Source organism: Entelurus aequoreus, linkage group LG01, assembly GCF_033978785.1.
Source record: "Entelurus aequoreus isolate RoL-2023_Sb linkage group LG01, RoL_Eaeq_v1.1, whole genome shotgun sequence".
Lineage (NCBI taxonomy): Eukaryota > Metazoa > Chordata > Actinopteri > Syngnathiformes > Syngnathidae > Entelurus > Entelurus aequoreus.
In genome coordinates, this window is record NC_084731.1 from 89,322,124 (window position 1) to 89,336,859 (window position 14,736).

At 40.7% G+C, this 14,736-nt stretch overlaps 1 protein-coding gene across 5 annotated transcripts in view; it reads right to left on the minus strand.

Moving 5' to 3' along the window:
* The window catches only part of mcf2la (mcf.2 cell line derived transforming sequence-like a), a 134,226-nt gene that overhangs the window by 46,034 nt on the left and 73,456 nt on the right, over positions 1-14,736 (minus strand). For 4 of the 5 annotated variants that reach the window (XM_062060987.1, XM_062060995.1, XM_062060966.1 and 1 more), the window contains 3 exons: positions 14,135-14,218; positions 11,328-11,442; positions 5,255-5,345 (listed from right to left, as the gene is read on the minus strand). In XM_062060987.1, the coding sequence (XP_061916971.1) occupies positions 5,255-5,345; positions 11,328-11,442; positions 14,135-14,218 (290 nt within the window). Of the gene's footprint in view, positions 1-5,254; positions 5,346-5,866; positions 6,047-11,327; positions 11,443-14,134; positions 14,219-14,736 lie in introns of those variants that run through there. The other variant, XM_062060999.1, reaches the window with a different exon arrangement.

Below are 14,736 nucleotides of genomic sequence, written 5' to 3' on the forward strand. Positions count from 1 at the left end.
TGTGGGTGGCACTCATGGGAGCAGTTGGGTAAAGTGTCTTGCTCAAGGACAACGGTAGCGACTAGGATGGCAGCAGCGGGAATCAAACCTGGAACCCTCAAGACGCCCCAAAAGGGGACCTAAAAGGATTTTATTTTACATCTAAAACACCTTCTTGTGGTCTAGATCCGGGGTGTCCAAATGTTTTCCACCAGGGGCCGCATAATGAAAAGTCAAAGTATGCGGGGGACCATTATATATTTTTATTTTATAAAAATAAATAAAAAATGCTAAAAACAGACATTACATATTTTTAAAGACAAAACTTGGTGTGAGCATTGTGCTATAGGTTACAAAGAGTGCTATTATTAGTTATTACTGGGGTGTCCAAAGTGCGGCCAGGGGCTCATAGCTTGAGTTTTGATGGCCCGCAAACATCCATCCATCCATTTTCTACCGCTTGTCCCTTTTTGGGGTCGCGGGAGGTGCTGGAGCCTATCTCAGCTGCATTCGGGCGGAAGGCGGGGTACACCCTGGACAAGTCGCCATATTTTTGGTAAAAAACAGTACAAATGTAAGAAAAAAAAGAGTGAAAAGACAATAAAATGAAAAAAATATGAAATTTTGATACTAATAATAATAATATTACGTGTCACTTACAACACAAATCTGACACTAACTTTTGATTTATGATGTCTGTTTATAGCATTTTTTTGCACAAAATAAAATCAAAATGGCCCTTGCATACTTAGACCTATCAAAGTTCCAATAGGTTTGGTTATTATCACATTTTCAGCTTTGTTTCATTGCATTACATCTTTTTCCTTACATTTTTACTGATCCTTTTTCCCAACAATAAGTTGTGGGCCAACACAACTCAAGCTGTAGGCCACAAATTGAAGTGAATTATATTTATATAGCGCTTTTATCTAGAGACTCAAAGTGCTTTTACATAGTGTAACCCAATCGCTAAGTTACATTTAAACCAGTGTGGGTGGCACTGGGAGCAGGTGGGTGAAGTGTCTTGCCCAAGGACACAACGGCAGTGGCTTGGATGGCGGAAGCGGGGATCGAACCTGGAACCCTCAAGTTGCTGGCACAACCACTCTACCAACCGAGCTATACCGCTATACCACACTTTGGACACCCCTGATCTATATCATACTTATTGGATATGTTTTGGCCTAAAGATTTTGTGTACCATGAATTGATTAACGTGGACCCCGACTAAAACAAGTTGAAAAACTTATTGGGGTGTTACCATTTAGTGGTCAATTGTACGGAATATGTACTGTACTGTGCAATCTACTAATAAAAGTTTCAATCAATCAAAAAAAAACATTTTGCTCCACAGTCACTTTAATAACACGTTTTTTGAGTCTGCAAGATTCTGGAGGCGTTCCCAAATTGCAAAAGGGTTGCAAAAGCGTTCCCAAATTGCAAAATCACGCCCCACCCACTCAAAAAGTATCATATTTTATATTGTAAAAATTTAATGTTTAAATAATAGCCACATCCTGCTCTGTCACTGGTAAGAATAGAATAGCAAACGTGCTCATAAACTGCCTGTGATTCGCGGCATAGCATAAGTGCTTGGCTTAATAAGCAGAAAATATAGGGTTCAAATCCCGGTCTTATTTTGATAGAGTACTGTTTACAAATGTATGTTTAAATGCCGTACATTTTTTAAATTTTGCAGTAGAAAAAATAAATTTCCCATGAATTTGTTTTTAGGACAAAACCTGCATTAAGCTAAATTCAGGTTCATTAAAAAAAAAATTTAAAATAAGGATAGTGGGCGCCTCCTAATAAAATTCTGCTTAGTGACCCAACTTAGCCTGGGCCAGTTCTGCTAATATGCTATGCATGTGTGTGTAACCTCGATCTATGAACTTAATTGGTTGTTCGACATGGTTCGCCAACCGAAACGTTCTTATAGTGAGGCAGAGTTCCCCATAAGAATCATCCATCCATCCATCCATCCATCCATTTTCTACCGCTTGTCCCTTTTGGCGTCACGGAGGGTGCTGGAGCCTAGCTCAGCTGCATTCGGGCGGAAGGCGGGGTACACCCTGGACAAGTCGCCACCTCATCACAGGGCATACTTGCCAACCCTCCCGATTTTCCCGGGAGACTCCCGAATTTCAGTGCCCCTTCTGAAAATCTCCCGGGACAACCATTCTCCCGTATTTCTCCTGATTTCCACCCGGACAACAATATTGGGGGCGTACCTTAAGGGCACTGCCTTTAGCATCCTCTACAACCTGTCGTCACGTCCACTTTTCCTCCATACAAACAGTGTGCCAGCCCAGCCACACAATAAATACAGCTCTTACTCACACTTAAGTGAATGCAAGGCATATTTGATCAACAGCCATGCAGGTCACACTGAGGGTGACCGTATAAACAACTTTAACACTGTTACAAATATGCGCCACACTGTGAACCCACACCAAACAAGAATGACAAACACATTTCGGGAGAACATCCGCACCGTAACACAAAAACACAACAGAACAAATACCCGGAACCCCTTGCAGCACTAACTCTTCCGGGACGCTACAATATAGACCCCCCCCCCCAAACCCCCATCTCCCGAATTCAGAGGTCTCAAGGTTGGCAAGTATGCGGTGTGTACAGGATGTAAACAGGATGTGATGTACTGTAGGGGGCCCCGCCTCTTCAAAAGGGCCCTGTACATCGTTACAGGAAGTGATGTCATCAAAATGTCAGCCCCTAAAGGGCTTCCAGCGGCACACAAATTTAATGATTGAATGAATAAAGAAATAAATGAAACATTTGTACGCCGAGACATGGATTGCACACACCAGGCATGTTTGGCGCGATGTAAACGTCTGCAAACCGAAAACAACAAAGAGACTTCAATGAATCAAAGTATTTATAAAGGATAGACCAGGAAGTCTGCAAAGTGTGTGCTTTCATGAAAAGTGCTATCCCTCTGCAAGGCTTACTGTCACAGTGGGCATAGTTTCTCAAATACAAAGAGAGAACAAGTTAGCCTGATGAGCTTGGTGTCCAATTAGCATATATTAGCATACATCTGCATATATCCAAGATGCTAATAAACAGTGTTGCGCGGGACTAGCATCTTGACAACAGATGTGGGGACTGTGGTGAAGCTGCATCCCAGCGTGAACAAGTGCCACCTAATGATGATTAACAGATACGGTTTCCTTTCGGCTCCCCTTTCTAGTGCCCGCTGCAGGTTGGACACCTGCACAGGAGGTTGGCATGTAGGCTGGAGTCATGCGATGCAGACACAGCACAGCAGGCACAAGACATTAAAACACCGTTGAGAACTTGTAGAATTAGGTCCCGACGTTGAGAAACTCAAACATAACGTAGAAACAACATGCTTTTTGACTACGTTTAATCAATGTTGGGTTCTAACGTTGATTTGACCATTGAAATTTGGTCATTTCCCAGACAATATTCTACAACACAACTACATATGTTCGATAATGGCTTTTTTGCCGATATCCGATATTCCGATATTGTCCAACTCTTAATGACCAATATCAACCGATGCCGATATATACAGTCGTGGAATTAACACATTATTATGCCTAATTTTGTTGTGATGCCCCGCTGGATGCATTAAACAATGTAACAAGGTTTTCCAAAATAAATCAACTCAAATTATGGAAAAAAATGCCAACATGGCACTGCCATATTTATTATTGAAGTCACAAAGTGCATTATTTTTTTTAACATGCCTCAAAACAGCAGCTTGGAATTTGGAACATGCTCTCCCTGAGAGAGCATGAGGATAAGTCTTAAAAGGAGGTTGAGGTGGGCGGGCTTTGGGTAGGGAGTAGCGGGGGGTGTATATTGTAGCGTCCCGGAAGAGTTAGTGCTGCAAGGGGTTCCGGGTATTTGTTCTGTTGTGTTTATGTTGTGTTGCGGTGCGGATGTTCTCCCAAAATGTGTTTGTTATTCTTGTTTGGTGTGGGTTCACAGTGTGGCGCATATTTGTAACAGTGTTAAAGTTGTTTATACGGACACCCTCAGTGTGACCTGTATGGCTGTTGACCAAGTATGCCTTGCATTCACTTGTGTGTGAGTAAAAGTCGCATATATTATGTGACTGGGCCGGCACGCAAAGGCAGTGCCTTTAAGGTTTATTGGCGCTCTGTACTTCTCCCTACGTTCGTGTACACAGCGGCGTTTTAAAAAGTCCAAAATTTTACTTTTTGGGACTGATACCGATAATTTTGAAACAGATACCGATAATTTCCGATATTACATTTTAAAGCATTTACACCTCATCTCTTCATCTCTACTTGTAGAATTAGGTCCTGACATTGAGAAACTCAAACATAACGTTGAAACAACATGCTTTTTGACTACCGTATTTTTCGGACTATAAGTCGCAGTTTTTTTCATAGTTTGGCCGGGGGTGCGACTTATACTCAGGAGGGACTTATGTGTGAAATTATTAACGTATAACCGTAAAATATCAAATAATATTATTTAGCTCATTCACGTAAGAGACTAGATGTATAAGATTTCATGGGATTTAGCGATTAGGAGTGACAGATTGTTTGGTAAACGTATAGCATGTTCTATATGTTATAGTTATTTGAATGACTCTTACCATAATATGTTACATTAACATACCAGGCACGTTCTCAGTTGGTTATTTATGCCTCATATAACGTACACTTATTCAGCCTGTTGTTCACTATTCTTTATTTATTTTAAATTGCCTTTCAAATGTCTATTCTTGGTGTTGGGTTTTATCAAAAAAAATCCTCCAAAAAATGCGACTTATACTCCAGTGCGACTTATATATGTTTTTTTCTTCTTTATTATGCATTTTCGGCCAGTGCGACTTATACTCTGGAGCGACTTATACTCCGAAAAATACGGTACGTTTAATCAATGTTGGGTTCTCATGTTAATTTGACCACTGAGTTTTGGTCATTTCCCAACCAATATTGTACAACACAAATACAACGTTGAAACGACATGCTTATTGACGACGTTTATTCAATGTCAGGTTGTAACAATTTGCCTTTTTAAATTTGGTAATTTCCCAACCAACAAGGTGGATCCAACGTTAGACATAAACGTTGCCTCCATTTACAAATACAACTATTATGCAACGTTGTTTCAAAGTCCGTGTTAAAAGACATGTACGTATAATCAACGTTGTATCAATGTCTTGTGCCTGCTGGGAGCTGTCATGGCTTTATTGCAGAGAGCCTGACAGTCCATCCAACATCATTTTCATATTCACACTCTGTCTTACCGCAATCCGGAGCAGGGTAGCCCTGACAGCGGCCCATCGGTCCAGCCGCCTGTCGATGACCAGGATGAATCCTACCCCTGATGCGGCAACGCTGCGATAAGGAGCAAGACACGGGTTATTTTTCTGCACTGCATTCGAGTCGTCTATAATGTGGATTACAAATATTTCACGGTATCATTTCATTTGGAGGTGGAAGGAAAATAGATTTCTGCCAGCATTGTGTTGCAATCAGCAGTTGTCATCGCTAATGATCGGGATAAAACCCTTCAGTCACCATGGCAACCTTGGCTCCGCATATTTGTGTATGCAACAATCCCGCCATCCGTTACATGCACGGTGCCATATGCAGCAACCTCATCAAGATAATGTAGGTGTCAGTGTGTGTGTGTGTGTGTGTGTGTGTGTGTGTGTGTGTGTGTGTGTGTGTGTGTGTGTAATAAATGCAGCCAATTCAGTCAAGGTCTTGCTTAACATATTGCCTGACATCTCATCGCTCTCACATAGAAAGACAAAGCACAAAACACAATTTGGACATCAAATGTATGTTTTGTTCTATAAGGCAACCTAATGTTTTGTCAGCACACACACACACAAACACTAGTAAAATGCTACCTAGCGAATGCAGCAGCAGCATCCAATCTTCAATCCGTCCATTCTCTGGCTAAATATTCAAACCATCTGCATGGACTTGAATAATCCTTCCAGGTTCATCTTCAATATTCCAACGTTATCATCCATTTATATTCCATTTTGTCGGATTCCCGCATCGCCGATCATGTGTTTGCAGATGGAGAGAGGTGACCGCTCTCATCCTTAAAGAGCACCCTTGCCTCTCCAACTCCTCCTCCACCACCCGCTTCACCTCCTCAGCCAATGAGAGGCCAGCTCCGCATCTTGCTGTTCTCCACACAGCCAATGGAAACGGGGGAGTGCGGCTCGAGTGGCAGTTGGGTGCGAGGAGCGGGTGGGAAAGGAGGGGGGAACTCAGAGAGGGATATGAAAAGATATTGCCGCAAGAAAAACAAAAACTAAAAGGCCGCGATGACAAAGGGAAATATATATTTATACAGTGTGATTGCACGTACATGTTAATAAACAATCTAAACTGCACAGATTTCTTTACCATAATACATCCTATTTTTATACCAGTACAGTGGAAAAACTATTGAAGCTATTGTCTATATATATATATATATATATATATATATATATATATATATATATATATATATATATATATATATATATATATATATATATATATATATATATATATATATATATATATATATATATTAATCGATTATAAAAATAGTTGGCTATTAATTTAGTCATCGATTCATTGGATCGATTCAGAGGCTACTTTTTAAAACAATTTTATAAACCATGGGGGAATTTTATTTTTTTCAAAAAATGTTTTTCAAATTTTTTTTTTAGACATGTATCTCGTGCACAAAAAAAAATTAAAAAAAAATTATTTTTTATAACTTTATAAAAAGTTTCTCGTGCGCACGAGATACATGTCTATAAAAAAAAAAAAAAAAAAAAAAAAAATTCCCTTATGTCCCTTTAGGGGCTCCGTACCTTTATTTATAAACGGCAACATTTACAAACAGCTGAGAAACAATAATCAAAATAAGTATGGTGCCAGTATGCTGTCTTTTTTCAATAAAACACTGGAAAGGATAGAAAAGTAGTTTGTCTCTTCTATCCGATTATTAATCGAAGTAATAATCAACAGATTAATCGATTATCAAATTAGTTGTTAGTTGCATCCCTAATATATATATATATTTATATATTTATGACACCGAAAGACTTCTAAAGTTTGCGAATGATTAGATATGATCAAAATAGTATCAATTTCACGGAGATTCCCCGAGCCATTTTGAGAGTTAATGAGGAAGCCTGCCACGTGATCCGTGACGTAGCCTTAGGAACCACAGATCCCTTCCCCATCAACAACAATGCTAATGCAAGCAGACTTTATGAGAGCCAACAACGATTACTTCGGGAAAAATTATGATCGGAAGCTTATATTTTTCAGCCTGAATACAAAGAGGATGAGCAATAAGTTTTAGAAGCCGAGTGCTAAACGGATGTGACACTATAGAATCAGCAGCATTGCTAGGTGCTAAACATACAATAATAAAACAAACACTTACTGTACAATTTCCGCTCTTCCTGGGATGTCGACCGACGGGACGCTCACATAACTCTGTTTAGATGAAGATTCAATCGCAATCCTCACAAAGGGTTAAAAAAAAGTTGCCACAACTAGTGTCTTTTTTGCCATCTCGGGGGATGTAAAAGGCGACCAGCCTGTCAGACTATGGCCACATTTGTCTACTACCATGTGAGATATGCAGGAATTATCACCTAAAATATACTTTTACCAAGTTTAACACGATACAGAAGCAGTCGTTGGTTTAGGGCAGTGGTCCCCAACCACCGATTGGTACCGGGCCGCGCAAGAAATTGTATTTAAAAAAAAAAATCAACATTAAAAACACAATATATACATTATATATCAATATAGATCAATACAGTCTGCAGGGATACAGTCCGTAAGCACACATGATTGTATTTCTTTAAAAAAAACTAAACAAACCCCCCCCCCGGTCCTTGGGACAAATTTTCAAGCGTTGACCGGTCCCCAGCTACAAAAAGGTTGGGGACCACTGGTTTAGGGTGTCAATAATAGCAGCGTAAGTTAGCATTAGCTCAGTGCTACCAATGTGCCACTAAAATAGTCCGTCTGAAATCGGCGTTTATAACAATATTTATAACAATATCGCTCATATTTGGTTAATTTTCAGGTCACGACATGTAAATGGAATATTGTTGGCGGTTTCTGGATGTTTTTAGAGGGTATAATAGGCACAATAGAGGAACCTTGATATGTGGACTCAATTGTTAGCTATTTGTTTACGACTTCGAATGCATAAAAAAAGCCAAGCATATGTGTTCTTGTCTTACATAAGGATTGTGAATGATAGACAGCAAATCTCTTTCAAATGTTTGCGTATTCCCAGTACGACTGATCTAATAATATGGTCAGAGTGCAGAAGGGTTACTACAATGATGTAGAATCTACGGAAATTGCCGAAGATATTCGGAGCGGAATTTGTGGCATTTTGTGATGTTTAGACGGTATTTTCACATACTTTGCGGATTGTAGATACAATCGGACATGGTTCAATGCAGGGGTGTCAAACTCATTTTAGCTCAGGGGCCACATTAAGGAAAATCTATTCCCAAGTGGGCCGGACTGGTAAAACCATTGCATGATAACTTAAAAATAAAGACAACTTCAGATTGATTTCTTTTTTTTTTTTAATAGAACAAGCACAACCTAAAAATATACAAATTATAATGTTGTTGTTTTTTTTTACACTTACATGTTGCAGTTAACAGTATTCTATCTTCCTTTGTCGTTATTTCTACTTTCTGAATAAATGATGTAATAATGTTCATCAATCAAATAGGTGGAATTGAGTCTGGCAGAGTTTTAAAATGCTCCCATTGGTGGTCATTTTTAATCTATCAGAAGATTGAATGAATAATAATATCAAAATCCAATTACAGGATGCGATTATTGTACTTTACCCATTTTCCTCAACTGATGTACAAACATCACATGGTTTGTTCTGTACATATGTAGCATCATCTATAACAAAAGTTGTGAATTTGGGCTTATTTCATTAATGACACATGAAGTTGAAGGTGTCACGCTTTGGTTGCGGCTTACTGCTCGGTTCGTTTTCCCCGGATGCAAACGGACGACTCCGGACAGGACTTGCAGGTAGGAACATAATTTAATTCTCAAAAAAACACACAAAGAGGTACAAAACAGAAAACCAACCGACGGAACAAGGTGCCAATCGCACTCGAAACTAAACCTAGCATCGGCTAGGGGACAAGCAAAAACTTATGTGACGCGAGCATGAAGCAAACAAAGAAGCCAGACCGACTGACTGGCAAAGGCAGGCTTAAAGGCCTACTGAAATGATTTTTTAAAATTTAAACGGGGATAGCAGATCCATTCTATGTGTCATACTTGATCATTTTGTGATATTGCCATATTTTTGCTGAAAGGATTTAGTAGAGAACATCGACGATAAAGTTTGCAACTTTTGGTCGCTGATAAAAAAAGCCTTGCCTGTACCGGAAGTAGCGTGACGTCACAGGTTGAAGGCTCCTCACATTTCCCCATTGTTTACACCAGCAGCGAGAGCGATTAGGACCGAGAAAGTGACAATTACACCATTGATTTGAGCCAGGATGAAAGATTCATTGATGAGGAACGTGAGAGTGAAGGACTAGAGTGCAGTGCAGGACGCATCTTTTTTCGCTCTGACCGTAACTTAGGTACAAGCTGGCTCATTGGATTCCACACTCTCTCCTTTTTCTATTGTGGATCACGGATTTGGATTTCAAACCACCTCGGATACTATATCCTCTTGAAAATGAGAGTTGAGAACGCGAAATGGACATTCACAGTGACTTTTATCTCCACGACAATACATCGGCGAAGCTCTTTAGCTACTGAGCTAACGTGATAGCATCTGGCTCAAATGCAGATAGAAACAAAATAAATAAATCCCTGACTGGAAGGATAGACAGAAAATCAACAATACTATTAAAACCATGGACCTGTAAATACACGGTTAATGCTTTCCAGCCTGGCGAAGCTTAACAATGCTGTTGCTAACGACGCCATTGAAGCTAACTTAGCAACCGGACCTCACAGAGCTATGCTAACAACATTAGCTATCCACCTACGCCAGCCAGCCCTCATCTGCTCATCAACACCCGTGCTCACCTGCGTTCCAGCAATCAACGGTGCGACGAAGGACTTCACCCGATCATCCGTGCGGTCGGCGGCTAGCGTCGGATAGCGCGTCTGCTATCCAAGTCAAAGTCCTCCTGCTTGTGTTGCTGGAGCCAGCCGCTAATACACCGATCCCACAAACAACTTTCTTCTTTGCAGTCTTCATTGTTCATTAAACAAATTGCAAAAGATTCACCAACACAGATGTCCAGAATACTGTGGAATTTTGAGATGAAAACAGAGCTTTTTGTATTGGATTACTTCCGTTTCAACGATTGACGTCACACGCATACGTCATCATACATAGACGTTTTCAACCGAAAGTTTAGCGGGAAATTTAAAATTTCACTTTTTAAAAAAAAAAATTTTTTTAATTTTTTTTTACATTTTTATTTTTTTTAAAAAATTTTTTATTTATTTATTTTTTTTAAATTATTTTTTTTATAATGTCCTGCCCATTTTCTCGGGCAAATCATTGGGCAGATGTAAATGCCCATATCGGCTGTTCAGATTTACTTTACAAAAGAGAAGTTCAAATTGCACTTTATAAGTTAACCCGGCCGTATTGGCATGTGTTGCAATGTTAAGATTTCATCATTGATATATAAACTATCAGACTGCGTGGTCGGTAGTAGTGGGTTTCAGTAGGCTTTTAAATGTCTCTTGATGAGCAACAGGTGAGCGTCCCGAACACAAGAGGCAGGTGCAAATAATAAGTAGCCATGGTAACAAACTCAGGAGGTGCACAAACAGGAACTTAAGGAGTCCAAAACAAACAGAAAACACAAAACATGATCTGGACCACGGATCATGACAGAAGGGTGATACAAATAATTTCAGCATATTTATGTGCGCTCAGATAGTGTCCTCAGTCCTCCATCTTAACAGGGCACATAGTTCCGCCCCCTCTGAAGTTATGCACGCTCTAGCGACAGAGGACATACATAATTGCTATTGTGACATTCAGTGGATACATCTAAAACAGCAGTTTCTTTCATTCAAAAATGTCATCTTATTTTTATACTTAGCAAACTCATCCTGAGGGCCGGATAAAACCTGTTCGCGGGCCTTACGTTTGACACCCCTAGTTTAATGGAAACAATGAAACACAATTTAGCATATAAAGTCAACTTGTGTTTTCCACTGTACTGGTACTTTAAAGTTGCACCGTGGTTTTGTGCTGCCCTCTGTTGTTGTCAAACGGCAGTTGCCAGCAGTCAAAAAGTGTGTGAAACTGACCTGGGGACACTGGTGAGGTAGTCGAGGACGTTTTGGACCTCGTCCTCCTCCAGCTCGCTGAACGATGGGAATTCTGGGAAGATGATGATTGGACTGCCATCAGGCCCGCGGCCCCCTGTTGGCAGAGAGTTGAAATCAGTTGCATAAACAATTAACCCTTGCATTTTGTTAAGCGGGGCATGTATACTGACTGGGGAGGTTGTTTTAAAAACATGGACAATTTAGCAGCTGCACAGAAGAGAACAATAAGAGTCCGAGGTGTGTGGCGACAAAAGCAAAATTGCAGAATCAAAAGGAGGCGTCCACAAAATCGGATTCCTCTTTCATTGGTTGCTCAAATTGCAAAGGAGATCATCAGTGGTGAATTATTCACATGGTGTCACCAGGCAGCAGTTATCGCCACGGCAACCCAACGTACTGTGAAGTGTGTGGTTCGTGTGTGAGTCTGAATGCAAAAGTTTTTCGTAGCCCTAAATAAGTATGTTTGTGTGTGTGCACTGCAAAAAGTCAGTGTTCAAAAACAAGAAAAAAAAAATACAAAAATTAGGGGTATTTTACTTGAACTAAGGAAAATTATCTGCCAATAGAACAAGAAAATTTGGCTTTTCAAGACTTTCCAAAACAAGTAAAATTAGCTAACCTCAATGAACCCAAAAATAATTTAAAATAAGTATTTTCTCATTAATAACAAGTGTACTTTTCTTGGTAGAAAAAAAAAAGAGACCTTTTTTCTCAATATGTTGGAAAATATTGTTAAATTAAGTAAATGCTAGTGCCATTATCTTGACATAATGATATGCACTTGGCATTACATTTCTTGAAACCAGCAAACTTATACTAAAAACTAGTTCATTTTTCTTAATGGAAAGGCAACAAGGCAACCGCTTGTTACTGTCAGGGTCTCCTAGCCATCCATCCATCCATCCATCTTCTTCCGCTTATCCAAGGTCGGGTCGCGGGGGCAGCAGCTTAAGCAGGGAAGCCCAGACTTCCCTCTCCCCAGCCACTTCGTCCAGCTCCTCCCGGGGGATCCCGAGGCGTTCCCAGGCCAGCCGGGAGACATAGTCTTCCCAACGTGTCCTGGGTCTTCCCCGTGGCCTCCTACCGGTCGGACGTGCCCTAAACACCTCCCTAGGGAGGCGTTCGGGTGGCATCCTGACCAGATGCCCGAACCACCTCATCTGGCTCCTCTCGATGTGGAGGAGCAGCGGCTTTACTTTGAGCTCCCCCCGGATGGCAGAGCTTCTCACCCTATCTCTAAGGGAGAGCCCTGCCACCCGGCGGAGGAAACTCATTTCGGCCGCTTGTACCCGTGATCTTGTCCTTTCGGTCACAACCCAAAGCTCATGACCATAGGTGAGGATGGGAACGTAGATCGACCGGTAAATTGAGAGCTTTGCCTTTCGGCTCAGCTCCTTCTTCACCACAACGGATCGATACAGCGTCCGCATTACTGAAGACGCCGCACCGATCTGCCTGTCGATCTCAGGATCCACTCTTCCCTCACTCGTGAACAAGACTCCGAGGTACTTGAACTCCTCCACTTGGGGCAGGGTCTCCTCCGCAACCCGGAGATGGCACTCCACCCTTTTCCGGGCAAGAACCATGGATTCGGACTTGGAGGTGCTGATTCTCATCCCAGTCGCTTCACACTCAGCTGCGAACCGATCCAGCGAGAGCTGAAGATCCTGGCCAGATGAAGCCATCAGGACCACATCATCTGCAAAAAGCAGAGACCTAATCCTGCAGCCACCAAACCATATCCCCTCAACGCCTTGACTGCGCCTAGAAATTCTGTCCATAAAAGTTATGAACAGAATCGGTGACAAAGGGCAGCCTTGGCGGAGTCCAACCCTCACTGGAAACGTGTTCGACTTACTGCCGGCAATGCGGACCAAACTCTGGCACTGATCATACAGTGCCAGAGTTTGGTCTCCTAGCCGCTCAGGAAAATCATATTGTGTAAAAATGCATTTTACCATCGATAACATGACATCATCGCGCCAAGTGCGTGCTCTTTCAGTCAATTAGTGCGCAAGGATATGTATAGATATATAGATATTTATATACATATATACATATACACACACACACAGCCCGGCCCCCAGCCAAATTTTTTTTTTATTGTAATTTTGAAGAATTTACCTGAATGTGCATGAACTATTTCTGTTCAAAATAGTTTGAAATGTCACATGTTAAATGTTTAAATATTAACTGTCCGTTTACTGTACTGTGCCAACTGTACTACTATATGAGTACGTATTTTCTCTTGTTTCATTGAAAATAAAACCGCAAAGTCCATTTGGCTGTCATCTGTTTTAATTATGAGACACAATTGTGTCAGTCATAATTTTTTTGTTCATGCTTGAAATAAGAAATTATTACTTTGAAAAAGTAGTTTTATACTTGTGAGTGTTGATGACACAGCTTTGCAACAGTTGATATTCTAGTTTCAAGCATGTTTTACTCAATATAGGTCATCAAATCTCAGCAACAAGCCATAATATCTTACTGAGATCATTTAGGACCAAAACACTTAAAACAAGTAAAACACTCTAACATAAAATCTGCTTAGTGAGAAGAATGATCTTATCAGACAGAAAACAAGCAAATACCACCCTTATTTGAGATATTTAATCTTACTTAGATTTCAGTTTTTGCAGTGTGTGTGTGTTCTCCAGGATATCTTCATGCAGGTTACTTAACGCACACGAATCAGTGTATTGCATCGTTGCACCAAAACAAAATCTACTGTACTTGTGAAAGATGCAAGATGTGAGGAAATGAGAGCAGGACAACAAACCAACCTGGCAGTGTGGCAAACTGCTTCTGGAGCTCGGTGCCAATTTGTGCCGCACACAGAGGAACATCTTGTGTCTGCAGGATGTCATCTAGGAGGAGAAAAATACAACGCAATTTATTGTAATTTCCTGATGGTTTCAGCTGAAATTCGTTTGGGATTTCATTACCCAAGTTCCGTTACACTGTGACTATGCTGGTATTTTTTTAAGTCCCGCCTTCGTGTTCTTCCAATGGTCATTAGCCGGCTTTGCCATTAGTGACATGATTGCTGTGGCCAATACATTCTTGGGTAACTTAAAAGCCTTTCAAGTAAAGTCAATTTTAATTTAGGGCAAATTCACTACCACCACCACTAAAAGACATGATGGAGGGCTTGGGATAACTACTAAGATAATGAATGTACGTAACAGCAGCAGCAATCGAGATCATTTGAAACATACATAAACAGTAGGGGTGAACGATAAATATTAAACATGTTATTTTACTATTCAGTAATAGCGCCGATACAAAAAACAAAGGCGCTCTAATGAGGAGAGATTACTAGGGGTGTAACAGTACATGTATTTGTATTGAACCGTTTTGGTACGGGGGTTTCGGTTCGGTTCGG